Source organism: Anneissia japonica, unplaced genomic scaffold, assembly GCF_011630105.1.
Source record: "Anneissia japonica isolate Jap-2015-1 unplaced genomic scaffold, ASM1163010v1 scaffold284709_len978187_cov192, whole genome shotgun sequence".
Lineage (NCBI taxonomy): Eukaryota > Metazoa > Echinodermata > Crinoidea > Comatulida > Comatulidae > Anneissia > Anneissia japonica.
In genome coordinates, this window is record NW_022757342.1 from 932,514 (window position 1) to 960,019 (window position 27,506).

A 27,506-nucleotide genomic window follows, 5' to 3' on the forward strand; every position below is an offset into this window, starting at 1 on the left:
CCTCTAGATACGCCACTGCCGACCACCTCCTGGCAATGCGGGGCATCGTTTTAACGTACATCCCCGGCTAAGTACCCACCACTTTCCGCCGTAGTCCCGGTAAAATGCCCCGCTAATAAATGATTAGATGATAAGACCTACATTGAAGGTCTACCTAGATCTGAATCGAAGAAGCACGTGACAGCAAGGCAGGAGCTAGGCCAAGGAAATGGGCTTGCTTGATGGGAGCACTACGCATGCGTATTACTAAGCAGATTTCCATGGAAGTTTGGTAGAGTGCGAAAAAAAGAGTGTATTGACAAAATGAAAATAATTGATTGATTGATTTAACTGATTGATAGAATTTAATTATTCAATATCAAAATAGAAATTAGGCCTAAATAAGAAAATGATTACATGTAGTTGAAACAGATTTCCTTGCCTTCGTGTACTGGTGTATTTTTGACACAAGCTAGGTCAAATTCACTGTTCACAAATTTTCACGCGACACTCACACACGCCGCCACCTCGGTCCTCGGCGTTGTGTGGTTGGAGGCTCAAATTTTATTATGGAATTTATACCGTGATCTATAAAAAATGGCTAGGTTGGACCACACCCGGTTTGACAGCACTAGGCCTACACACCCGAAACCGTGGCTACTCTAACATGTAAAACTCCCGGCCCTTTCGAGGCCTATTATACATCTACGGGTAAATTTTAGGTACGTCCCAGCACTACGGGGTCACAACTATGTGTACATCCCCGGCTCAGTCCCAGCTAGTACTCCGCTATGGCCCGGGTCTGGTGTGGCCAGGACTACAATTGACAAGTGCATAAGTTGACTCTATTTGAATTTATTTTGGTGTGTCACATGCATGAATATTAATATATGGCACCTTCTAATTCTTGACCCCCCTCTAATTCCAAGACCCCTCTAATTCAAGATAATTTTTTGACGAACCAAATAAAAATTTTTTAACACAAAGCTAACCCTCTAATTGGATACCGAAGCCCAAGACTACCCCAAATTTTCAGGTACCAAAGGTGGTCTTGCATTGGAGGTTGAACTTTTTGCAGCTACAGTATCTGTGATTTCTTAATAGCACCCTCTATAGTTATCAGTGCTATCTTTTTAAAAATGTATTTCTAGACAATTACAAATGCAGTACACAGAACAAATCAAATCAAAGAATGTTATTAATGGATTTTTTTTTTAATGTTAAGAGCATTTGTATTTCCACTGCAATTTCCAAGAATAATAATAAATTTATGTTTTTGTGTCTGATTCTAAATGTCAGAACAAATTAATTATTAAGACCAAAATGGTTGGAACAACACAAAACCACTTTATGTAGTCTGCTACTATCAACAATAATATTTAATTAATGATAAGATTGACTGAACTTTAAACAATATTAATATGGATATTCAATATAGTAAGCCATCTGAACGTGAAATCAAGGAATATCGATAAAATATTTAAAATATTCTGTCTGTGACAAGCTATAGTACTTGAATGAAATTAAATTTTTTCAATTTCCTGGATACATTAATAAAAGAAAATTGGGCGAGATAATAATTTCTTCACCAGTTTGCTTTAGTATCTTTTAAGTATGTTTTTTGCCTGAATAAGTAATATTAATAATAAAAATTTTTAAATACCTAAATAATATCCTTCCTATATTCTTTGCATTGGCCCTTATTTACTTATATAAGTCAGTCGTGATTTCATCACTTTCATTTGCATATAATTTTTCTATCTCCAAGTAGGCACTAATTCTTAGTGCCTGTTATTTTTTGCATCTCCTGTGCAAAAAGCTCAAAGCTGGGGTTTACATCACAATGAATATTTCGTTTCTAGGCCAAGTTCTGAATGCACAAATACAAAGTACAAATCTTGCTCTACGATGCTGGTTAACACGAGTGAAGCCTAGACCATGTAAGGCCTAGAAAGGCATATGGTTATGAGAAGGTGATTGACTTTTCAAAAGAACTACAAAAGAACATTTCAATCTATTTAACAAATGTCTACCAGGAGGTTAGGCATAATTTAGGCCTAAAAATCTACTGCATTCATCTTCAACTTATCGCGAAGAATGTCAGTATGCGTACTACTAGTAAACAATTGTCATATGCGCAGTTAATGCATCCATCGCTGATCAACCGTTGCACAACCAGCAGTTTGATTATATAGCTTAAATACATAAAGCAGGGTGACTGACTTTAAAAGAAATTACTGTCAAGTTATTTCAGATCTATAAAAAATAGAAACCTTGCTGGTCTCAGGCAACTTTTCTATAAGGTTCTCAGAACTTGACTATAATTGCATAGTAATAATGGATCCTTCAGCCTGTATTTCTTATAGGGTTCTTAGAACTTGACTATAATTGCATAGTAATCAGTTTTAGAATTTTCATAGTATGATGACTTGTTTTAATCCTTCTTGTTTCGGCATTTGATAACTTATTTGTTTCCTTAATTTGAGGAAAAAACTTATTTTGTTTCCTTAAAATGTATTTCCTTATTAAATTGAATTTGTGTGTTTTTGTTTTTTTTTTAGATTTCCTACAGACAACATATTCTGTAAAATTTTATGTGGTGAGCTTTGTCCTCACTATATAATTTGCTCTCATAATTATCTGTAATCAATGCAATTGCTCATATATGGGTCCATATATGGGCATGAATATTTCATAATACACCCATATTTGGATAAGTCATAAATTTATCACATATAACATAGTAGTGCAGACAGAAATGAAATCAAATAAAATCAACTGTTAGAAACAGAGTTCAATTTGAATTAAGAAAAGATTTTATTAATATCTCGTGTAAATGTATTTCATGATGCTAGATGGATGTTCATCTGATCAGATAACTACTGTAATTGTATAGTATCTTAAATGGAAATACTTAATGTGTTGACTGAGAATTATTTAGTGAAGTTATTGCATGGCGGTAGACAGCTGAAGGGCTAGTACTACCATAGAGAAAATAGAACACTGTTCTATTTTCTCTATCATACTATAGTATAATAGATTATTTTGCATAATAAAAGAATTGATTAAACATTTCTAGTTTAATGGAAAGATCTGCTATAGTTTCTGATTATATAATGGAGGTATAGTATGTGATTAGAAATACATTTATTTTTGTAACTTTGAATAAATGAATTTAGATGAATATTCATAATGAGATTACGGACACATCTGGATATCAGAACACCTTTAATAGGAGCTATGTGTTAATCAATAATTATTTATTTACTTATACAGAGTACATGGATTGTTTGAGTGGGTATACAGTATTTTCAGTTAACAATTTAGCAAAATTGGTTGGAATCAAATTAATCTTTATTGATGAAGATCATTATTAAAGCATTGTCTTTTTTAACATTTGATACATGGTTATTCCTAGAAAATTGGAGCTCTAGGTTATAAGACTTTACCATTATTAATTGTTTCGTAATCTCCGATTTGGATTACCTTGCCTTAATTTGTTTCCCTAATTCTTTTGATCTTCCCTTTCCTGTTCCTCTGAGTTTTATTTTATTCAATAGCCCTTTACCTTGGACATTGAGTATCCTATAGTATTATACTACTTCTGGGTTAAATTTTCTATTAAAGATAAATCATTATGTTGTGGATTGGTGATTAAGTGCTTAGCTTGAAATCTCAGGGACCTGTGTCAGATTGTAACTATAACAGATTGTAACTGTATATCTTAAGCTTCATAATAGACGTAGATTAAATATAAAACACCACATTGTTTATTCCATCCTGTAGGTTGTGATTTACTTCCCATAGATGTGACTGAATTATAAACATTTTATAAAATGTAATAATATTGATGATCATTACCATGAATTCTTGTGAGGTCAGCCTACATAAGACGACCCCCTCATTCCAGAAAACATTTTGGCAACATTTGTACATCTTAAGCTTCATAATTAGTACATTAGAACCCCTAGGGGACACCTTCAGGACCAAAAACAGTGTCCCCCTTAATAAGGTGTTCCCTGAACAGGGGTTCCCTGAATAGGAGTATCCCTTCAGGAGACACCTTAACAGTGGTTTTTGGCATGTTTTTATACAATGATGACATATATTCTTTATAATTTTATTTTTATTGACATAAGAATGAGTGGCAGTAAAATTAGTCAGTAAAAACTAATTTATAGCAAACTAATTTATAAGGCCCAATAAAAAAATGATTAGTTTATCACCCTCATACACATGTCTTATATGGTATTGAAAAAATATATATATTTTTTTTAATTGTTTGTATTTTTTTTTTAAACTTCTGTATTTTTTTTTTAGTAAATTAAAATAGTAGATATTGTATTATCTCAGTCATGTTTTACTTTGAATATCAATGCACCGAGTGTGATATTTGGCTTTAGCAAAATGAAAATAACAAGCTCCCCTCCCTCATCACTTTTCCAGGTAGGGTGGTAAACTAATATTTTTTTTTTACCGGGCCTAGTATGAAATCAGCAGAAATGTAGTGATCCTAAAATGTGTGACTGAATTATAAACATTTTTTTTAATGTAATAATATAATAAGAAAACCATTTGTCCCAATGCAATTTGAACGCATTAATACCTATTTAAGACACTTTTTTCATGGTATTGTGTAATATGGAAATTACATAATAAATCACATGATAGTAATAACTGTAAAGGAAAACACTGTCACCTCAACATGCTCATTTTAAATCAACATTTTTTTCCGTTAGTTACCTTTTCAATCTTGAAATGATTTCAAAATTTATTCAGCTCAGATTCTTATACAATTTTTTTTTTATTATAGTTTTTAGTAAATCAAGAGTTAAATGAATTTGGTCTGTCATTATGAACTGTACTAATTTGTGCTGCTTTGCAATTTGTATAGGAAGCAATCTGTCTGTTATGTTTGTTTTAAAGGAAGTCAACCACGCAGCTGCAGCTGAACAGTATATAAAAGGGACACACGAGGCTGTGGTAGTGTTGCATTCTGCTAGTTGACAGCATTGGCTTATCCTTACATTCATCCATCAGGGGTTTATTTGATTTCCTTTTTCAAGAATTCATCTTTTGGTTTAATAAATCTCAGAGATTATGCATTGTTTTAAATTACGGCGTGTTTTTAACGGTTGAGTTTTTTTGTTCAGTAGTTTTTTTTAAACTTACATTTGTTTCGACGGAGATTATTTTGAATATGTAGGCATCATTCCGAAGCAAGTCTTTTACGTGTGGATTACTTACATTCTATGTGCATACATAAGCATATATATTTTTCTCTGTGGAATACGTTGGTAACCGGGAGTCATATCAGGCAATTTAATCGATGAATGTTGTCAATTCACGAGCTATTAATTGTCTTCCAACAATTTAATGGAGTAATTATGATGAGATAATTTCATTTTCTGTCTAAACTTGAATGTCATCTTATGCATACTAATTCCTTTGGAGAATCGCAGAACACTGCCTGGGTCAAGGAAGTAGAAGCTGTGGAGACCTTTTTAACGATGGACTGAGAGACTCACTCAGGTCTTAAATTTAACGACGTCGTAATTCCAATAGTTCTGATGCCTGTCTATTTTATGCATTCACCAAATGTATTGATATAACCTTATAGACTGGTTAGTTATTTAGAAAAGCACTTCCCAAGTACTGCCTAGCTGAAAAATATAATCAGTTGAGGGAGAAATTTAAAAGTAAAGAATATTCTTCTTGAAGCCTGTGAGAGTTGCTAATCTGATTTAAAAAAAGAAACTTTGGTTGGAAATATTCAGGATGAAATACTTAGGTGAGTTATTTTTTATATTTAGTGCTATGTTTATTAACTAATGTACTGCATCAAATCTAGTGCACCTGAGCAAAATGATTCCTCTGAAAATTACTTTTTGCTTGGATCTAAACTATCAGTGGTCCTAAGTCGCACAAGTTCTCTTGAAATCAGCATGTCTCCTATACTCCTTCTATCATCAAGCAAAAATCTCTCAAACTAACCCATCTCCTGCTAAGACCTAAAGTCAGCTGGTCATTGGGTGCAACAAAGACATACTGTAGTAAGATGTGTTAAACCTCATTAAATTTTATCTCTCTACAATGTGAAGCCTGGGTGTATTATTATTGATAATAATATAGAAATTTATATTGCCTTTGAAAAAGGATGTATGGTCCTCATGAAGTTTCCTAATCAATGGAATTAATAGGCAAATATGCACAAAATACAACTTTCTCCTCTACTAGGGTTGTGGGGTGGGGGAGGGGTTCCAGTTGCATTATGCTGCATGTAAACAAGAAGCCTTGTGTATACAGTATGTTCTTGCCACTGTACCAATTTAGGTAGAAGCTAGTACTTCCTTAGTCTATCTAGTGTTTAACTCCTCTCCTATGAAGTATTTAATTTACTTTATTAGAATATTCTTACTTCAGTATTGAAGACTTCCACAGTTTGTTAATTTACTATCCAGTAAATTCAACTGTAGTAAAAGTGGCATGCTCTAACAAAAGGGTCTTGATTGGCAAAAATATACAGTTTAAAGTTAAAGTTTTTAACCGCTTTCTACTGTTAAAAAAAATTCTTATACTAACACTGTTGCCAATTGTTTATTTTCACATCATTTTATTAACTTTATTACAAAGAGGAACATAAATTATTATATGTAAGTCATTGCATGATCGACTTTCAATACATCAAGTCTTAAAAACCCATAATTTTAACTCATTACAAATTTATATAATGCCAACTCTAAAAAAAGGTGCAAAACAAAAATAGCATACTCCTGCTTAGATTGATAATAGATGAATAAACGACTAATATTGTGAAAGTACAATACAGGATCCCGATCGTTATAACAGATAATACACAGATAACACGTCTAAATGCATTGTTGTTGACAAATATTACAATAACAATGGGAAGACCAATTCAGTAGGCAATATTATTCTTTCTGAAAGGACATTATGTATTAAGCACACACCGAATGGTTGCTGTGTTTCTTCGCAATCTGCATGAATTCTTGCTGATATTTCTGGAGTTCAAGTGGTCATTGCATTCAGATTGATGTACTGTACATTTCTCATAATATGAGCTGTTGTCATTGGAAACCAAAGCCTGTCAGAATGTATCCATAAACTATTTGGATTTAAATGCTGCTTCATGTGGGATTGTAGATTGTGTGATCATGGATATTTTGCGTATGTATATTTCATTGTGTTGTTAAAGATCAACATGGGACTGTAGCTTTACTATTTTTCTCATTATGTAGAGAGCGCATTTTGTGACTCGTATATATATATATCGGGCAACCATGTACTCTGATATTTTGAGGGTACTGTGTTGCAGAAGGCCCATGGTTTATCATGTACAGTAAAGGTGATTTGTGACTCGGGGTGCAAAGACAACACTTTGTGGCATGCTTGTACAATCCATGTACTTATTGTGTAAAAGAAATTATAGGCCAGTGTTGCATTGATCAGATTGTAGAGGGTATGTCTTAGGATGTTGATAATAATGATAATTAAATATGTTATGATAATAATACTAATAATAATAATAATGATAATGATAATGATTATAATAATGATAATTAAGTATGTTATGATAGATATGTTTCATGACAACATGGCCCAAAGCGCTCCTCATTCCATTCATCTGTTTAATTTTTGTAGTTCTTCCCGGCTTGGCTTGCTTGTTTGTTAATTTTTATTATTATTATTAAGTTTAAATTAAATAATTAGGATTAGTCCGGGAACCTAATTACAGGCCTTGGCCTCCTTGGTTCTCGGCACTTGTTTGTAGGCCTACTAGTGTACCGTAGTAGTTAAGAGAACAAGTGAATAAAGTGAAAAATGAAATGTAGAGGGTGTGGTCAGGGATATGGACCATGTTGACCTAGGATGAAGAAGGCACCATGCTCAGTGTTCACAGCTTAAGGGCTCAAAACGTGGCTTGGAACATAGCAGAGTAGGCTGGAAACTTGTGTGGTTTGGGACATATATTAGGCGTGACCTTAGGATGCATTATATACAGAGCTCAGAGTGTTTACTTTGAGACACCATCTGAACTCACAGATTATTGTTAAATGGGATTACCATTAATTTATTGAATGGTTGTATGTTTCCATATATATAATATACCAAAGTATATGATTATTTATACTGGTAATAATGGTTTTGCACAAATTAGAACAATGGCCCAATGAAAGAGAACTGTAGAGTTTTCAAGTATAAATTTTTATTATGAACTAGACCTAGATAAAGTTAAACTTTATTGTTGTAGCTTTGGTGGATTAGTTCCTGAATGTCATATGTCTTTAATAGCAAGTGAAATGCTGAGGCACATGGTTGAAATTATCTCAAATAAATGACATTCCATAAATGGCATTCCATAAAAGACATCATAAGAGACTTTGTGTTTAATATGCAGAGAAGATAGCCACCTGAATTGAACCCAGATTGTGTGACAGTGTGAAAGCAAGTAGGCCTTCTGTGCATTGAATACCATGCAACATCTACCATCATCATAATAAATATATTATTTCTTTATTAGCCTATATTCATTTTTCAATTCAAGCATGAATCCCACACCTCTTTGTGTGTTGTCAGGTGCCACTTGAAGTTTAAAAGTTAATGCAGTTCCTAATGTTATGGATTATTATTATTACAATTTTTACCATTATAAACGATATAAAAATCTCTTTCCCTTAACACCACCTGGGGTTGTAATCAAGACCCTGACCGGAGGCTCTAGACTGGCCCCATGGTTTTTAGACCCACAGTAGAACATATGGCACATTTCTGGAGCCATCGCTGGTGTGAATCTTCCAAATGATATTAAAGCTATTCTGAATGACAAAAACAAAGGTCAATTTAAATAAATATAAATATATAGTATAATACAGAGACTACTCTGCAACCTTGTATACACTAGTTGAGCAGAATACAAATACTACTTTGCAACACATCCTTGTAATGACTAACATATAAACAGTATATTGAATTAAATTTGTGAAAGACCTTTGGTTGTTTAACTCTTTAATATTTATTGTGAATCCGCATAGGAAGCATCCTGTCATATAATAAATTAGAAACTTTTACTATACTATAGATGGAATTATTATTGAGCCAAATTAATGTCTTTACCAGATAAAGTTTCTTGAAAAATAAATCATAACATTTTATAAAATATTTCTTTTTACCAGTAATAATTTTAGGTTACTGTACTTCAAGGGTTTGCCAGCGAGCCGTCTGGCTGTCTTTTGGACAATTATTATTATATATTTTTTTTTACTTTTACCGTGACGGCTTGGCCTACTCAACCTTTTAGCAAATTCTCTATAATTTCTAATCTATCAAATGTTGCATTAAACTAAAGCATATTTTGGACGGCCTATTTCATTTTTCTGGCTACAACCCCTACTCTACTTGATACTTTTCGGCTGCTATGTCAGCAAATCTTTATCACACTATCGCTTGCAAATATACATTTTTTTTCCTTGTATTTTTTTTTTTGTTTTTTTGAAGTAATTATGTTTTATTATTTTATTATTTTTCAAATCACTTGCTTTTCTGATGTCCTGTTATTATATTTTTCTCCCATTGATGTTTCTTGATTTTGTTTGTCCAATTCCCTTTTTTTAAGTTAGGTTGTTATTTTAATATGTTTTTATCTTTCAATGGCAATACAAGTCTAATCATTCTAAGCATGATTATTCTCTAAAGATGTTTTGAGTTTGCAATTAAATGTATATCTATATACTGTATGTATGCATTTTATGAATGTTGCATTGTAACAGGCAATTCAAACTGTGTAAGCCATGTTTTGCTGTAGTCTTTATGACTTCAATCAAAAATGTGCCTGACCAAATTTATTTAACTTCAATAATATTTTACAATTGTTGCATTTTGATGTTCTGTCAGTGAATATAAGATGTCAGTACTGTAGGTTTTTTTTTTATGCATTGTTTGGATTGATCTAAGTTTTACACATAAAAATTCAATATTTGTACTTTGTGATTTAAGTTATACGTTTTCAATTGAATATATTTCCATTGCCAATTAGGAGACGCATAAATAATACTATTTATTTTTTACACAGACCATTAATTAACTGGTAATTTAATCCATTTCGTAATCTGAATTGCACATGCCCATATCAAGGTCAACAAAAATACACCACATACACGCAACTAAGGTTTATGTTGATTGACTTTGGATAGAGGCATGCAAGTTCAGACTATAAAATGCCTATATTCTTTTATGCTTGATTTCCATAAAATCACTACAAACTATCGTTGACAGCTGTAGGTGGTGACGCTGACTCAGACTGGTACTGTAGGTCAGATCAGAGGTCTTTCCAAAGTGCATTAGGGACAGCTTTTATCCAAAATGTAGTGAAAACACTGTTAGAAATTTTATGGAAGAAAGCAGGCTTTAGTCTAAATATCAAGTATTTTTCTACAAATGTACAGTATCTCTGCACAATACTGGTCAGACCACTTTTGCTGTTAAAACACCAATTCTCAGTTGGTTGCAAATATTAGTAATAAAAGCACAAACCAATTGAATTAGTCCATGCTTAAAAATATGATTATTGCATGAGAACAATCATTATCTTTAAGCATGATTTTTTTTAAAGCAACAACCATATATTTAAGTATGATTGTTGTTCAGGAACAATCATATTTAAACAATCAAAACAAGGCTGACCATTTTCATAAAACCAGAAATGAAAGCAATGTACACTATGACTCACAGTCATCATATTCAAATTGATGGTTAAACAAACCAATAATCATCAATTGCTTATAGTACCATACTAGAGAAAAACCTCATAAATTTGAGTCTCCACTCCTAAGTCAAAGATTCACTGTAATAATCGTGCTTCAAGTTATCGGGAAGTACTTGAAATGAAAAGAAATACAACTCATGGAACAAGTTTTTTTTCTAGTTGGTTAATTATACTTTAAAGCTTTCATCCCAAACTTCTTAAGTTATAGGGCTAATTGTCTTCTACTGGGTGAAGTATTTAGCATGAAAATTACTTAAAATCTAGCATGGTAGCACTGGGTGGTAGGTGGGTGCTTATATAGGGCGCCGCTTTATATTTATTGCAGTGTCTATTGTTACGCCTTTCGTAAACTAATTTGTATTGGCATGACAATAGAGTTGTAAAATAACAGAAAAGCATGCATTTAATGTTTAGTTCCATATTTGGATTTCGGTTGCACAATTTTTTACATATTTTAATTGATTATATTTTTTGATGCACGACCGCTATGAGATGGCGCTGTTCCAGCTAATTCTTTAGCAAATATCAAATTCAAATTCCTTACATTTTGATTTTCGTATAATTTTATAGAAATACCACCTGTGCAACGGAGGAGTAAAAGTGCAGAAGATCTATCACTGAAGTCACCAAAACACCGCCTTCAAACACCAGATGGATCACGCTCTCCACAATTATCGTCCAGAGTAACTCATGGTAACAAAATTTCTTTTATAAATGTGAATAAATATAATCCATAATTCAGAGTCTCATATGTTGAATTGATCATTTTTGGTGGACTTCCATTCTGTTTATAAAATCATGAAAATATATATTGACTATAATATTAAGGTAATGATAATGTACTGCACGTGTGATTATAACTTGTCCACATGCAATGGCAATATTTTAAACATAATTTTTGTTGCCACTGTGAATATGTTGCCAGGTGGAAGTGCTTGCCTTCCAATTCCAGAATCCTAGATTCAAATCCTGTGGGATACAAGCAGTCCTTTTTTTCTCTTTACAAAATAATCCATGTCTAGAGTCTTGGTTTATTGGACATCATTCCATCTTTTGATAAGAAACTTGATAGTTTGAACTGCACATACCCGTATCTAAGGTCAATCGACGCCTATCTTGTGTGTACTGTATATTCATGTCGATTGATCTTGGATACGGGCATGCGCAGTTGAAACTACAAATTGGCTTATTAGCAGATGATAATAAAAAATAATACTATACTTGTCTACGAATGCTCAGTTTTTTCTTATGAAATATTTAAATTTTCTTATTTTTATTAATGTATAGCAAAAACATCTACTGTCATCAATTACAAAAAAATACAAACATGTTTTGATGTAACCACACATCATATCATCCGTGTAATAGCGTTTGATTTCAATAGGCTTAATACTGCTGTGTCGGCTAGATAGCAGTTACAGTATATTAACCTGTTGAAGCATGCAGTACAACGTGTTGTCGTGTCAAAATCATGGCTTAATTAAAACTAGTCTATTTTCACTAGATGTTTTGCTGCTTTAGTAGCTAAATATTGGTCTAAAATAGCATCACACTAACTGTAAATCTGTTGTTTAATTTCTCATGTAAAATTTTGGCATCAATCTCGCTCTCACTGGTTATTATGGTAGACAATTAATGCAACTTGACTGTTTCACCCGGGAGTTGTTATTGGTTTCACAAAGAACCTGTTTTCCAAATTATAACTCTGTATCACCCATAAACACAACAGTTCACTGAATGGGATTTTCGCTTAGGGCCATCCTAAAAGCAGTTTGGGCATGGTTCGCTCGGTTACACTCAACCGCCTAGCTGAATGTTTACTCAGCCTGTTTGCACTAGTATCTTGTTTTCTTCTTTGATCAAAGTGTCCAGGTATATTTTTATTTTCAATAATATAAAAGCCAATCTATACAAGTCATAAGATTTTTTTTCAAATTTTTTTTTAATGGAAATTGTACAATGATAGTGTTATTCAATGAAGCATGACTTGACTCTGATCTTACAGGATTGAGAGGTCTGTTTGTGAAGAAGAAAGATCAGACAGACATGAATTCAAATAACAACGTTAACGAGGTTGTGGATACTGTATCGTACGCCCCCGATATTCATGATCCTCCGGAACGACCAAGTGCTTTCAACAAAGTTTTACTACAGATAAAAGCAGGCACTCTACTGTAAGTTTTTTTTTCAATAATGATCTGATGATTTGATAATGAATATTCATAAAAATATGTAATACTGATGCCGGGGTACTCATGTTATTAAATGTGTAAATTTTGTAGGATTTGACTGAAATTTGACTTATTATTGTAGTGTAAATAGTGTAGATTTGTATAGCACCGGTATCCATCAAACCAAGTGCTCATGGCGCTTGATATGTGGCCTAGCAACTTGATAAATAACTTTCTCCGCCCCTAAGGCTCGCTTTGTGTCTCTGCTACCCGGTAACCTGGTACCAGCAACTCTTGTCGTCCACCACAGGGGCTGTCTGTACCAGTACATTGGGGTGTCCCCCTACTTGTCTCGAATGATGTACTGTACTGGGTTCTTCATAGTGCACATGAGCCATTGTGGACACTGGACCTATGGTTTATAGTCCTTATCCGAGAAGACTTGTTCCATTACCAGAACCACAGGCGAGTGTGCTATTCAAACCAGCGCTGATATTGCTTTAGGTTGTGGCGCCCCTGTCTCGGCCATTCGACTCGCCTTTCTTGCCTTTAGTATTCCTTTATTAAAATGATGTAAACTTGAAACTTGGATTTGTTCCAAATTAATTGGTCTATTTTACTAGATTTTAACTACATTATTTATTTGAATAAACTCAGGAATTTATTGTTAAGAGGAGTTTTTGAGGGGTTGTTTATTCAAGAGAAGCGGGTATTTTTTTTTGGGTGTAAAATGGATACATATATATATATATACTCAAATAAATGCCCCGTAATTTCGCTTTAAAATGGAATAAAAAACATAGTTACCGTCAAAATGTGTTATTGCATGATCATAAAGACTTTAATAGTGATCCCAACCAGGTTAGCATAAATGTAATTCTACTGGAGTAGAACAGTAAAAGAATGTGTTGAGAATGATGTTGCTTCCATTACATTTGTTTAGTCATTTAAGGGGGTCGGGAGATTTATTCGAGGGGGAACACCATTTTCAAACTGGGCGGGGATCAATAAGTCTTCATGATCATGCAATAACACATTTTAACGGCAATTAAATGTTTAGTTCTACATTTATAATGAAATAAAGGGGCATTTATTTGTGTACATATCATATCCATTTTACACTTAAATAAAAAAAAACCCCTCACCTCGAATAAATGCTCCCTCAAATAAATTACCCCTTAAAAACCCTTCTTAACAATAAATGCCCCAGGGCATTTATACAAATAAATATGATTATTAATATTATAAATTGTTATGTAATTTCTCAGAGTGTGGTTAGTACTATAAAACATGTTTTTTTCTTAAGTTTATTTCAAATACTGTACTATCTTCAGGCATATTGTGTTTACAATTAGAAATTTTTCTTTTGAGGAAATATTTCTTAAAAACAAAAGGAGCATTCTATTCAAGTGTCCTTGACTCAATAAAATTATACTATTAACAGCAGCAATGGATGATTGAGGAATATTACTCCATGTTTTGATTGTGAGCTTTTAAGATAACAAATTTGATTCTTTTATGAGCAGGAGTAATTTATTTATGTTCACATTTGGTCAAATCAAAAACAAATATGTTACTCATTTCATTTTTGTTTAACACATGTTTATTCTTCAAAAATTGGCAAGAGATAACACACTAAAATTCATTGTCCATCAACTTGGTGCAGGAAAATTGGTATATAAATTCAGGATTTGATTTATAACATATGCAGTTATATTACATGAAATTTGATTTCTAGAACACTTAAACAGTTAAATGTATAAAAACATAGTATATATAAAATGCGAAAATACTGTACTTAAATAATATTAAATATAACAATAAAACTAAGCAATGGTTATATTGTATGCATTGGAATTTTTAAAATGTCATATGCCATTAATCTTATTCAAAAATAAACTATGTACATGAGTTAAAAATAATAGTAAAGAAGCTGTTAAGATATAACATGTATAGTAAAGCAAGATTAATCCAGACTAATAATAAACAGTTATCCTGTGACTTCTTTATCAGAAGAACTAGCCGGCACAGGCCCGCCCATTAAAATCGCGAACACATTTTTTAATTTAAAAAATAAAGAAAATTACGTTCAAATTTAGGTGTGACAGTGCTATTTCCATTCATCATCTGCCAGCCATAAAATCTTGTACCTCAGCCCCCAACTTTAGTTGGGCTGAGGTGGTCTGGAACCTCCTTCTGGAGGTCCTTCCCTGGGCCCCAGTTGAAATTCCTGGATCCATCATTGGATTATAAAGTGGACAGACAAGGATATCTAAAAATTGAAAAGACAAGGCAGTTTCCAGAAAAGAAGATGGATGACAGAGAAAATTAACTTATTTTTACTTACTTGGCCATGACTGATGTAAGCTTTAGCAAGGTATTGTGGGTTAAATTTTAATTAGGTTATACTAAGTATTTTAAAGCAGGATAGACGTACAGGAAAATACCGTAAAACAGGATGCAATGCAGTAGTGCACTGTCACATACTGTCGTACTATTATATTTGCTGTGTCAGAGGTCATTTATTTGTTTGGTGGTCACTTAGACTTTCTTGGTTTTATTTTATTTTTTTCATATCTTAGCAATACTATTGCTGTTCAATTAATAGACAAACTTCATAATTGAAGGCTCCTATCCTGTGTATTTTATTTTCATAAACCATCACATATACAGTAGATATGGTTTTCTTTAATGTAATTATTTCTTAAAATCTTCATATAATTACCTTTAGTTCTTTCTTATCAAGGATAGAGTCTTCACATTCTATGGATAGCAATTTCTCTATTGCCTTAAAATATATCTATAGTGATTCCCCATTCCACAAACTAACATCTTTAGCATGGTGTAACCTAACTATAGGGCATGTTTTCGGAATATTGATTAACTATTTTTATTTGGTTTTCTTTGAGGTGGGAGGAAGTTACTCAGAGGTTTTATTCCTTATCTTTTTGTGACACTATCTTTTCTCTTAACCCTCTAGATACTGTCTTCGACTGTAGTCGAAATTAACCTCAAACCGAGAATTCCCATTTTCGACTGCAATCGAAATTTAGTGACTAAAAAATAGGTGGTTTTCAAATCGCTCTTCTGTTTTTATTTTAGCTCCAATACGTCAGAAATTTTGAACACGCATGCGTGAATCTTTCTTCTTTCGAAATATGTGAAGAACTCACATGCGCTTATATAAAAATGTTTAGAAATATCAATTTGAAATCGTTATTAATTTCGAAAATTTTCCGAAATGGCCACACAAGATGTGTACACAGCTGAGGAAGTGATTGACCTGATTTTTTATTCAGACAGCGGTGAAAGTGAGTTTTTAGATGTGCGAGACTTAGACGTGCCTGATAGCGATGATGACGGTGGGGCTTCAAACAGTTCTGACAGCGGAGATGTTCTTGATGAACATGAGCTTAGGCCTAGAAATGTGAGGGTGGTCATTGCTTTTGAATGGAAAGATCATGCTTGTAGTTATGGATGGTTGGGTAAATAAATTATATAACTGTGTGAAATAGGAATGTTTTATTATTTGTTTTTATTTTTTTTTGGCTATAATTTATTTATTTATTTATTTTTTTTTGCTGACGATTTGTATGTAGCATTTTTCTGTCATTTTTATTATATTATATATATTATATTATATTATGAATAAAAAATCCTACAAATATAAATTATACATCAAATGAAAACTTATTCTATAAGCTTTCTTTGTTTTTAGAAACATTTTTCTGTATAATTTACAGAAAGTTCCCAAAAATCCACCAGAACGACGTATACTCAAAAAACGCAAAAAACCTAGTTACACTGCAAAAGAATCCGGTATTTAAGGGTTTGCACTACAAAAGAATCCGGTATCCAGAGGGTTAAGAGCAAACTATGCTGCCATCCTTAAATTGTAATCTGTCCAAACCAAATTGATGATAAAGAAGGACTTGTGAATATTATGTACACTAAGAATGAAAAATGGATTTATTAATCATTAAATCCACAGTTAAGCCATCATGTGTTTAAGCATTCTAATTTTACATGTTTTAAAATATTCATTATCATTTTTTTCTTATGGAAGAGTTACATTGTACAGTACAGTAGGTGTTAGTGGTTTTTGCACTTACAGGTATACATAATATATTAGAGTAGTTAGTCATATTTTATATAAGGGTGCATTCGGGCGCGTTTTTTGTGGAGTCTAACACAGGAAAAAGGGGGAAATGACAATTTCCAGTTCTAGCTCAAACGGGTGTTAAACGCAGAAAGTCCGCTGATAATCCAACGCTGCAAATTGCAGTGTTTTGGGGGAGCAAAACTGACCTATTTGCACATGCGTTAACAGCAGGGAGCTTTTTTTTTTATCTTTTAAATCTCTTTTTGATTGCTCTTAATTGTTTTGGCATGCGTCAAAAGTAACGTTTGTTCTCTGCTTCTTTCACAGTTTATTTACAAAAACAAAACTGAAAAGCTTGATAAAATAAATTATTCCAACGGAGGGCTACCCTAGAACCCAGATTGTTACCTTATTACATTCCCCGCATTCATATGTGATCATGGTGCCACTGCTTATTCATTTTAAAATTCTAGTAATTTGCTGTTTTTAAACTACCATTGTCAAACGAATGAAAGTTTATTCATGGTTTACGCCCAAAATGCACATCTGCGATTTATTGGGAATTTGAAAGGCCTGCTTTATGATTTTTGTTGTTGCTTCTTCGGTCATTCCATTACTTGCTTTTGAGGCACCAACATTATGCAGTGGACCAACACCAATGTCCATTTTTTAATTAAAGTGTGGGGTGACGCAAGGGTTTTTACGTCTGAAGTTAATGGTTTTTTGAAAGCCAAATTCTGCACAAACAGGTAGACCACCCGCGGATCAAATACTGGTAAGAACCCTTTGTACGTTTTCCCGTTCTCGCCTGAACACGCCCTATAACAGAATGAAGAAAAACTGATTAGAGTACAGAGACTGATAAAAAAATATTTGAACAAGAGCTATCAGGAAGTAGTAGCATCAGAGGAGCGTTGATAAATGCTCAAAAGTTATTGATAGCTTTCAAGCCAAATAGCCAAGCCAAGTATGTTTGCAATGTCAACACGACTTTTGCACACATACCGTTTCTAACATCAGTCAGGGCTTAATGGTGAATTACACATTGAACAAAGGTAAACAGCAGTCTGTTATATCAGCAAGATGGAGGTAATTAAATCACTAGTAATGTGTGGAAAAGTACCTGGATGAACAATGTACAACTGAAATGATTTTAAGGGTGATAATGACTGAGTATGATTTTATGGATGTACTGTCGAAAGGATCATTTTTCCAATGGATAGAGGGCATATGTTTAGATTATCCAGGTAAGTTTTGAATCTTCCATAGATTATGCGGCAAGCAAGGATTCAGACGCAGGAGTTTCTAAGCCTATACAAATCGAATAAGTGTTGAATCAACTCTCATGTCAGGTCACAGCAATGGTCCAGAATGCCTGTTGGTAGTGGTTCATGGTTGGCTTCTTTAATTAACCGGCACTGCGACTACTATATGTAAGGTTGTGTTAATTAACTGTAAGGCAACAAATATTACATACATTTACAGCATTTATATAGCGCTACTGTATTTCATGAAGGTCAGAGCGCTCAAAGTGTGGACTAAAGTAACTCATACAGTAAATTTCTTCTCCCCTAAGGGTCTCTTCGTGTCTGAGCTACCCGGTAAACTGGTACCAACTACTCTTGTCTGTCCACAACAGGGTCTGTACAGACCAGTACACCGGGGTAACCCCTACTCATCTCGAAAGATGTACTGGGTTATTTATAGTGCACATGAGCCAGTTGTGTACACATGGCCTATGGTTTATAGTCCTCATCCGAGAAGAATTTTTCTACCTCCACAACCATAGGCTAGAGTGAACCAGCGTCACAACCATAGGCTAGAGTGAACCAGCGTTGATATTATGGCTGTAGGTTGCAGCACTTCTGCCTTAATCGCTCGGCCATTTGACTCAATTCTTCATTTTAAAGTTTTTAAATTATGGTACTTGTTTTTTATTATCATTTATTTATCATTCTTGTTTCTCTGCAGGAGAAAGGGTAGCGAAAGCAAACCTGCATATCCACCAATTTTATCTGTCACCAGAACCAAGTCAAATGCCAGTGATGGTGACCTCACAGGGAAGAGCAAGGGTGAGAGGACAAGAGCATATTCAGGAAATAGAGATGAAGGGAGACAAACAACTGACGAATTTGATTCGGTAAAAAATTCAGTTTGTTGAATAGAACTTGAATTCACCATCATACTGTTGCTATTTCCAAAAACAGGCACATGCATAATAATGAACAAATTGGCTAGCAGACAATTTATGGATTTTTAAAGATTTTTTTCTTAGATTTTTTTTGACAATAATGACAAGTCGGATTATGATATTTCATACTTCTACAAATTGTTGTATTTGCCAAGCAATAATTTCCTGTTGATCGACACAATACACTTTCTACAATCAATAATGTACACTGACATTTAACATCTTGTGTGGGAGGTTGCAATCATTTCTGGTTTTTCTATTACAATTTAATGTATAAACTCACATCCAAACCAAAGCCCAAATGTTGATACCAAAAACTGCAGTATTGCAGTATATGTATAGGGCAATATTATATTAAATATAATAGTATATAATAAGGTTTGCGGTACACCACTTAGATAGTTCTGAAAAGCACTGTTGTTGTTGGTTGAGAATATCTTGACGTTTCGATTGAGTGACTTCAATCGTCTTCAGGAGAATAATATTTGCAGAAATCCATAATAATATCTGCAGAAATCTATCAGGTGTCTTCCATATTTTTTAGTCTTCTTCAGCTGTTCCACATCCTTTGAAAAGACTGCTGATATTTGCTGATGACATAGTTAATCCAAGTGTAGCTTCCACCTACTTATGCTACCACAAAAACCAATAAGAAAATCCTTCAAAAAAATAAAATAACACAATATTATGGATGCATTAATAATTATTTTGATTTGCTACACATTGGTGGCTTCTACATGACTAACGCTATTGAATTCAGAGAAGGTTTTTTGTCTCTTTTAAAGTGACACAATTTAACATAAAAAACAAAACTGGCTAGGCTGATAAAGTAATTATATCAGAAGAAGGATCACAATACAATATTGTGGATGCAGTAAAAATTATTATTAAAATAATTATTTTGATTTGCTACACTTTGGTGGCTTCTATATGACTGTGCTATTGGATTAAGGGAAGGTTTTATGTCTGTTTGGTGACACAATATAACAAAAAATACTGGCTTGGCTGATAAAATAATTATATCAGAAGAAGGATCACAACAATACAATATTGTGGATGCAGTAAAAATTATTATTAAATAATTATTTTGATTTGCTACATTTTGGTGGCTTTTATATGACTATGCTGTTGGATTTAGGGAAGGTTTTATGTCTGTTTAAAATTGACACAATAAAACAAACAAAACTGGCTTGGCTGATAAAATCATTATATCAGCAGAGGGATCAAAATCACATTTCACTAAATCCTTTACAGGCAAAAGGTTGAAAATGTAGCTTGTCTGCGACATGGGTCATACACTCCTAGTTTTTAGGACCTAGCTACCTAGTGCAATTTACCTAATGTAATTTTCATTTTTTTGTAATTCATATGCTAACAAATTGCATGTTAATTAGAACTTTGATAGTTATTCTCCTGTCTACAATGTGTGATATGTATGAGAAGTACATCTGAAAATTATTCTGACTCTGATCGTAAAACACTTTAACATACAGCTATTGTTGATTTTAGATGGATGGCCTATCATCGCACACTGCTGGCTCTGACATTGGTGGTCTCGACAGCATCGATGGAACTCATACACCGGACTTGGACCGGACGAGGAATTTACGCGAGCACTATCGACAGAAGATAAAACGCATCAAAGAACAGATAAAAGCTGAACAGAAACAAAGTGATGGTAAGGATCCAGTTGTATTCTGACAAGTACATATTATTTGTATCTTGAAGAGTCCACTCCTAAAACATATTCAGTAGGTATTTAACTGAAAGTTGACCTGGGTGGATTTATGCTGGAGTTGATGCAATACAATTTAGGGGGAAGCTGACTTGAAAGAGTTAAAGTGATTCATTTGCTTAAGCTGCCATCTCCCCCTCCCTCCCTCCCCCTGTCTCTTATACACATCTTTGATTACGGTCAAATAAATAAACGAAATCAAACAATGAGATAGTAGTCAACAGCTAAGCCCATTTATTCTGACATTTTGTTGTCCTTTTCTATAATGTTGAAAGTTTATCTCTTATTTAATGTACATTACTGAACCTCAGTATCAATTTCTCTTTATGGCATGAAAATAATTCAACCAATGAGGTTTTTACATTATACTCTGGTTTAATTTTGAAATTGAATATATTGACTTTATAATAATATTTTAGAAAATTTTAATTTTTTTATATGCATGTCCGTGTTTCATAGTAAGACATCACATTTTTGTAAAAAAGCAAATGAAATCTTTAAAAAAAGGTTTTCTACATTAATTTACCAAACAGAGAATGTAAAGGAGTATTTAGAACTTGCAGAGCATGCGGACAAAGCTCAGGTGGCGAGGATTAAATCTGTGTTTGAAAAGAGGAACCTCAAGTCTAAAAACACCATGGACAACTTACAACGAAAGCTAGAAGGCTACTTAAAGAAGGTGCGAGACCTGGATCAGAATGGTTCCATCGGACCTAGAAAACCAATAGAAGTTTTACATGGAGTACAACAGGGACTTCGGTTTGTAGCCTTTGAAATAATAACGTTTTTATGAGTGATATTTTGCCTTACCTGACATATTATCGTACCAAATACTCAGTACGTTCCCAAATACTTGTGAAAAAATTCACACATGATTCGGGTGGGAATCGAACCCACAACCTCCAGATATCTAGCCTGGTGCCATATCTTATTAATGATCTTCATAAAACTTACAAGGAAGAGTATGTTATGCCTTAAAACCATTTAAAAATCAATTATAAGTGAATACATTTTTTGGGGGTAATTTTCACAATCAATCAGTTAATGATTCATTTAAGATAAGGCTGTCCACTTATCTCTCCTCTCGCCTTCCTTGTTATTTGTTGATTTAATATATGTGTCTGAAATGAAAGCCTCTATTTAAAACATATGCTTTCTTTCCCGACATATGTATTAAACAGGATGAGCAGAGAATAACAAATGTATAGATCATAAATATGTGAAATTGGTATAAACAGGATAGAGAACTAGAGAATAACAAAAAAAGGTGTATGAATACAAAAGGGAGAATTGAAATAAATAGGATATATATAGAATATCAAAGGTGTATGTATACAAAGGTAGAATTGATTATAATGATATAGATTAGTGGGTAGATGGATTAGAAATAACTAGTTCATTGACAGATTGAGGTTGTCATGTAAATGATGGCCATGTTACAAGAGCAAAGTGTTGTCATTTTATGAATGTGTACTGAACAAGTTTAAACATATACATTATACACCTAAATTTGCATTACTTTAGTGTTTTTCCTTGCTTAGCACATGGAGTTTGAAGGAAGAATCATTTTTCTTTGGGCTAATTAAATTGTGTCCAAAGATTATAGAACTACAAGAGGTCCGACTCTTGAGGTTTCGTTGGAATGTAATCCTATTTCAAAAAGTAGTACCACAAACTAGACGACGTTCTTCAGAGGCGAGTTTCAAAATCTTTCTGGATTCTAATAGGCCGTTTCCCCCCCCCCCCCAACCCTACCCTATGGCAGTACTTTTTTTAACGTTTCATTGCGTGCATAAAAAATCAGGCAGTCGGACTTATTGCAATTCTATACTCTTTGCTAAAACCCTGTATGTGGAATTTGTTGTCTAAAATAACATTTTTGTCGGTTCCTGATATATATAATACTACGCCACAAATTAAAAAAAACACAGCTTTGGTTTTTCTCTTTATAACAAAATCAATGACCTTATTTATAGCCTGCCAGCCAGGCCTGTAGTAGTTTAAGAGATCTGTACAAAATTTTAGATTTTATTTAACATGAAAGTTTCTTTATATATTTTTAATGTATTTTTATCAATTATTATTTTAGAAATGTCAAAGATAACATCAGTGACAGAGTGTCAGGAATTGGAGGGTAAGTTCATTTAAAATCTTAAAATATTCCTAGCTATAATAATGATTTATACCTATCTTAGTAATGCTATATATTATTATTGGAAGATTTATATATATATTGCTATGGAAACATCACATAAATGTGATAAATGGCAGAGAGATGTGCCATGTATTTTGCAAACTGGTGAATTTAGTAAATGTTGAGAGATCTGTATAATTTGCCTATAATTCAATCCGTATAGGTATAGATAGGAGAATAACCCATAACTCAGTCGATATGTAAAATTGCCTGTGGGCATGTTCTGTGACTATTAGTAGCAGCTGTAGAGAGGTGCTTAGTAGCTTACATCGTTCCAAAACAACAGGGGCAATAATGAACCTGTGCATTGGAAAAAGTGTTGTTCATCTTAAAGCTGCAATGAGTTATCTAATGTGAACACGAGCCAGATATGTACAAATTGCCTCCAGTTTAAATTCTTATCCTAGAAGGCTTAGTTCTACCAACCAAACGATAAGCGAGAAGGGTCTCAAACCAGTGCTGATATTAAGGCAGTTTTTAAGCAGTACCACTGCCTTACCGTTTTACCATTTTAATCGCCCACTTTTTGATCATATTACAAATAAACAATGCACCTTTTTCTTCAAAAGATACCTTGCTTTTCTATAAGCTGATATATTTAACAGTTAAATATATAAACTTTTTGTATTAGGGTAAAGCAGTTTAATTCCATTCTCCAGTTGTATAATAAATTTCCTCCGGTTGTACTACTGATTTTCACTGCAGATCTATTTCTGTACTAGTCTAATGAGGATTTGTCACCCTCAGTCACTTTAAGTCAGTGGTGTACAGTATGAGTCTTGAAATTGGGAGGGGGGAAGGGGGGGAGATGGCTGATGTCTGAGGGGATGCATGAAGGTGAAGTGGAGGAGCTCAATGATTAGGTGAGGGGTGTTAACTTGCAAAATAAGTTGATTTGAGGTGATTAAACTACTTGAGCATGATTTTTTTTTTTTGGGGTGGGGGCGACTGGTGAGTACGAGTATTTGGGGGAGTGTGCACACCCCTATTTTACTCACAGTTATGTCCTGCTCTGTTTACATATACATGTATTTGTTTAACTCTATCTTGTATATTTTTTTTATCTACCTCTATTTCCAAGAGGTGTAATTTCATTGGTTATTCTCTAATATAATTTGTACCTAATGTATTAACTCGGTCACATTGTGCACAAATTTATTTGTCTGCGAATACAGTTTTACATTTTGAATCATGATAGCTTGCATAACACTCTTCTGATTTCGTCTCGTACTATCTTAACCTTTTTTGAGTTTACAACTGTACGGTAATTTTAACATGGTGTTGTATATGTCATGTTTATTGAAATTTAAAGTACAGTAGATGTGTGATAACACAGTTTTATGAGTCTGTAGTGAGAGCTGTAAAAGGTTTTTGTGAAGGAACGTACTCCAGGACAGATGGAATCCTATTGACTCACACATACCTTATGTATCTTTAGAGCTGTGCTATCTCTGTCGCCCAATAGAGGAACAGCTGACAAGGGTAGTGGGCGATGGTCAACGGGACTGCAAGAATTTACCCAAACAGCTGCTAGGTAACATGAATAAAAGCAACAACTAAAAGTCAATGCAAACAAAGAAATATGTGTTTCTTCTCGTGGATGGAATGGTCTGTGGCTTGTGTACATTCCTGGATTATTCTAATCATTATATTTCCAATCCCTTATCTCCTATTCCTCATTCCTCCCTCAACTCCCATTTCTTCTCAACCTCTCTCATTTTCTACCCTCTTCATTTCTGCCCTAAGTCATATCCATCACCACATTATCTCCCACACTAATGTCCTATACTCAAATTTTTCATCTCATTCCTCATCCCTTCTTCCCATCTCCTCATCACAACTTTAATATCCCACCTCATCATTTCTGCCCTGATTTGTTTCTCTTACTCTTATTACTTATTTTCTACCCCTCATCTTCTACCTCTTATTTCCATCCATCAAAGCCATTTCTATGCATGCCTAGTATGTGACCTGGTGTGTGTGCACATTGCTGTGTCATCGTGGTTGACGTGCACCAGACAGTGCATGCTCAAAATGATTTCTGTGTTTTCCTGGATAATTACTGCTGGTTGCCTACTGTATAATAATACATAGTATTTTATTAAATTTCTATTAGATTTACTATGAAAGATTTTTCCCGTAGATATGCAGTTTAATCATTGTTATTCCAATGATAATGCCACTGTTATCAATGTTGGTTGTACAGTCCTGAGAATTCCCCTTGTTTTTGGATCATTTATTCTCTAGAGAAAACTGATTTATGTATACCTTTATCAAAATAATTAGAATGTTATTAAAATAATAGAAATCACACCAAAGATCATTCTCACTTTCACATTCTACTTGTAGTTCATTGTACGACATGCATAATTACCTTGTCGTGGTTGTTAAAGAGACTCTTGCACAATAAGAATAATAATATTTGATAGAAGAATAATAAACATTTTGTTATTATTGCACTCTGTCAAGGCCTATTTGTGTTTCAGATCCTGGTCATTGGATCAAACACATGATCAGTTACACAGTTGGCATATCCCTTCTTTTTTTTTCTCGTAATCATTGTATTTCCATTGAAACCCTACCTATCTCTCTGGGTTTATAAATCATTTTACCCAGGGACAATCTTGATTGAATACCCAAGCAACTGTTGTCACAAGGTCACCTAGTCACAAGTGGGGCCTACACTCCTAATTCATAATTTATAATTTTGAATTTAATCAAATAGAGATTATTAACAACAAAAGGACATCTTTGCAAAATGCCAACCAGAATAACTAACATAATTACACATTTTATTATGCATGCTATTATGCATGCATGTGTATAAATGTGGCAATAGTAGCACACAACCAATCATAGGATAAAAGCTCTGGATGTTTTATTTTTAACTCTGGCTTAGAAATATTAATCGAATGCAAAGTCCAAATGTAATGTAAAATCAACTTATGAGCATCAATATGAAAGCAATATATTCACAATTGAAATTGAAAGATAACCATCATTGATCATAGCCCTTTGTACATCATATGGTCTAAAGTTTTGAGCCATTTTTTCCATAGACTAAAACATTTACTCAATAGTATGCAGACCTAGGAACCAACTTCAATGCACCATTCTCAAAAAGTCAATATAAAAATAGTTATAAGTGAATATATTTTTGAAATTAAAATATTATTTTAATTTTTTTTTTTTTTTTGGTTAAGTTGTTGTGCTCTTACAGATATTCCAAGCAGTACATAGATTATTACGAGTGATTTAGAATAGGTGCATTTTTTGATATGATTATGATAATAGTAATACAGTATATACTACTTTTTAAGATTCTATATTAAATACTTGCAGTACACCACATAGATAGTTCTGAAAAGAACTGTTGTTTTGTTGAGAATGTCTCAATGTATCAATTGAGTTGCTTCAATAATAATACTGTAATTATTAATATTATTCTCCTGAAGAAGAACTCAATCGAAACATTGAGACATTCTCAGTAAAACAACAGTTCTTTTCAGAACTATCTACATGTACCACAAGTATTTAATATATTATTACTTCTCCATGCAATATTTATAGGATTCCTTTTCAAATTGCACTTGGATTGTACTTTGTATAAAGTGTATGTATTGCATGCATATATGTTTGTACCATTATGCATGTAACCGTCTCTGTCTGTGTAATAGCACTCATCCTTAACATGTGAAATATGTTGTATGTGTATCTTTTATGTGTAGTTTTTATGCTATATGCAATATTATCCATCATATTAGATATATTATGATTGAAAAATAGAGGCTTAGTGAGTGGTGATACTTTATTTAGTCATGAGAAAAGTTTGGTTTACTAGGAATGAACCCATCCTGCAGGAATTAGGATGACAGGCACAATCAATACTCTTATTATTTACATGTATGCATTGTAGTAGGAAACATTGATTTGTAAATAATATGTCAAATAAAGTTCTACAACTTACAACATAAATTTATGAATAGCATTTATATATACAATTACTGTATCACTTTTATTTCAGTCTACCATCTTTTTTATTTCCTCAGTGCTGTAGTTTCCAAGCCCAAAGAGCTTGCCAACAGAATAAGTAAGAAGCGATCGGGAAGTGTAGATAACATTGACATTATACGTAAGTTTCCTAATTACTGTATGTTTCTTTGTACTCTCACAACTACGTTTGTGATTTAAAGAGCAGCTTAGCTCAGTCGGCTAATCTGGTAGTAGCCACTGTGTGTGCGCTGAACCGTGGAGATCTCTAGGTCCCCGGTTCAATTCCCATCGCTGCCTCTCCTTGTGTTTCAGCTAGAGGGCTGAAATACAAGTTACATAGCGCACCGTCTTTCGGATG

General features: G+C 33.4%; 1 protein-coding gene across 7 annotated transcripts in view; it reads left to right on the plus strand.

The window, feature by feature from the left end:
* Positions 1 to 27,506, plus strand: part of LOC117124694 (transmembrane and coiled-coil domains protein 2-like) — a 57,330-nt gene that overhangs the window by 19,920 nt on the left and 9,904 nt on the right. For 3 of the 7 annotated variants that reach the window (XM_033271026.1, XM_033271027.1, XM_033271031.1), the window contains 8 exons: positions 11,333 to 11,455; positions 12,768 to 12,936; positions 19,007 to 19,175; positions 20,736 to 20,904; positions 21,495 to 21,720; positions 23,051 to 23,095; positions 24,594 to 24,689; positions 27,205 to 27,287. In XM_033271026.1, coding sequence (XP_033126917.1) covers positions 11,333 to 11,455; positions 12,768 to 12,936; positions 19,007 to 19,175; positions 20,736 to 20,904; positions 21,495 to 21,720; positions 23,051 to 23,095; positions 24,594 to 24,689; positions 27,205 to 27,287 — 1,080 coding nt within the window. Of the gene's footprint in view, positions 1 to 4,973; positions 5,771 to 6,922; positions 7,168 to 11,332; positions 11,456 to 12,767; positions 12,937 to 17,050; positions 18,283 to 19,006; positions 19,176 to 20,735; positions 20,905 to 21,494; positions 21,721 to 23,050; positions 23,096 to 24,593; positions 24,690 to 27,204; positions 27,288 to 27,506 lie in introns of those variants that run through there. The other 4 variants (XM_033271028.1, XM_033271029.1, XM_033271030.1 and 1 more) reach the window with 4 other exon arrangements.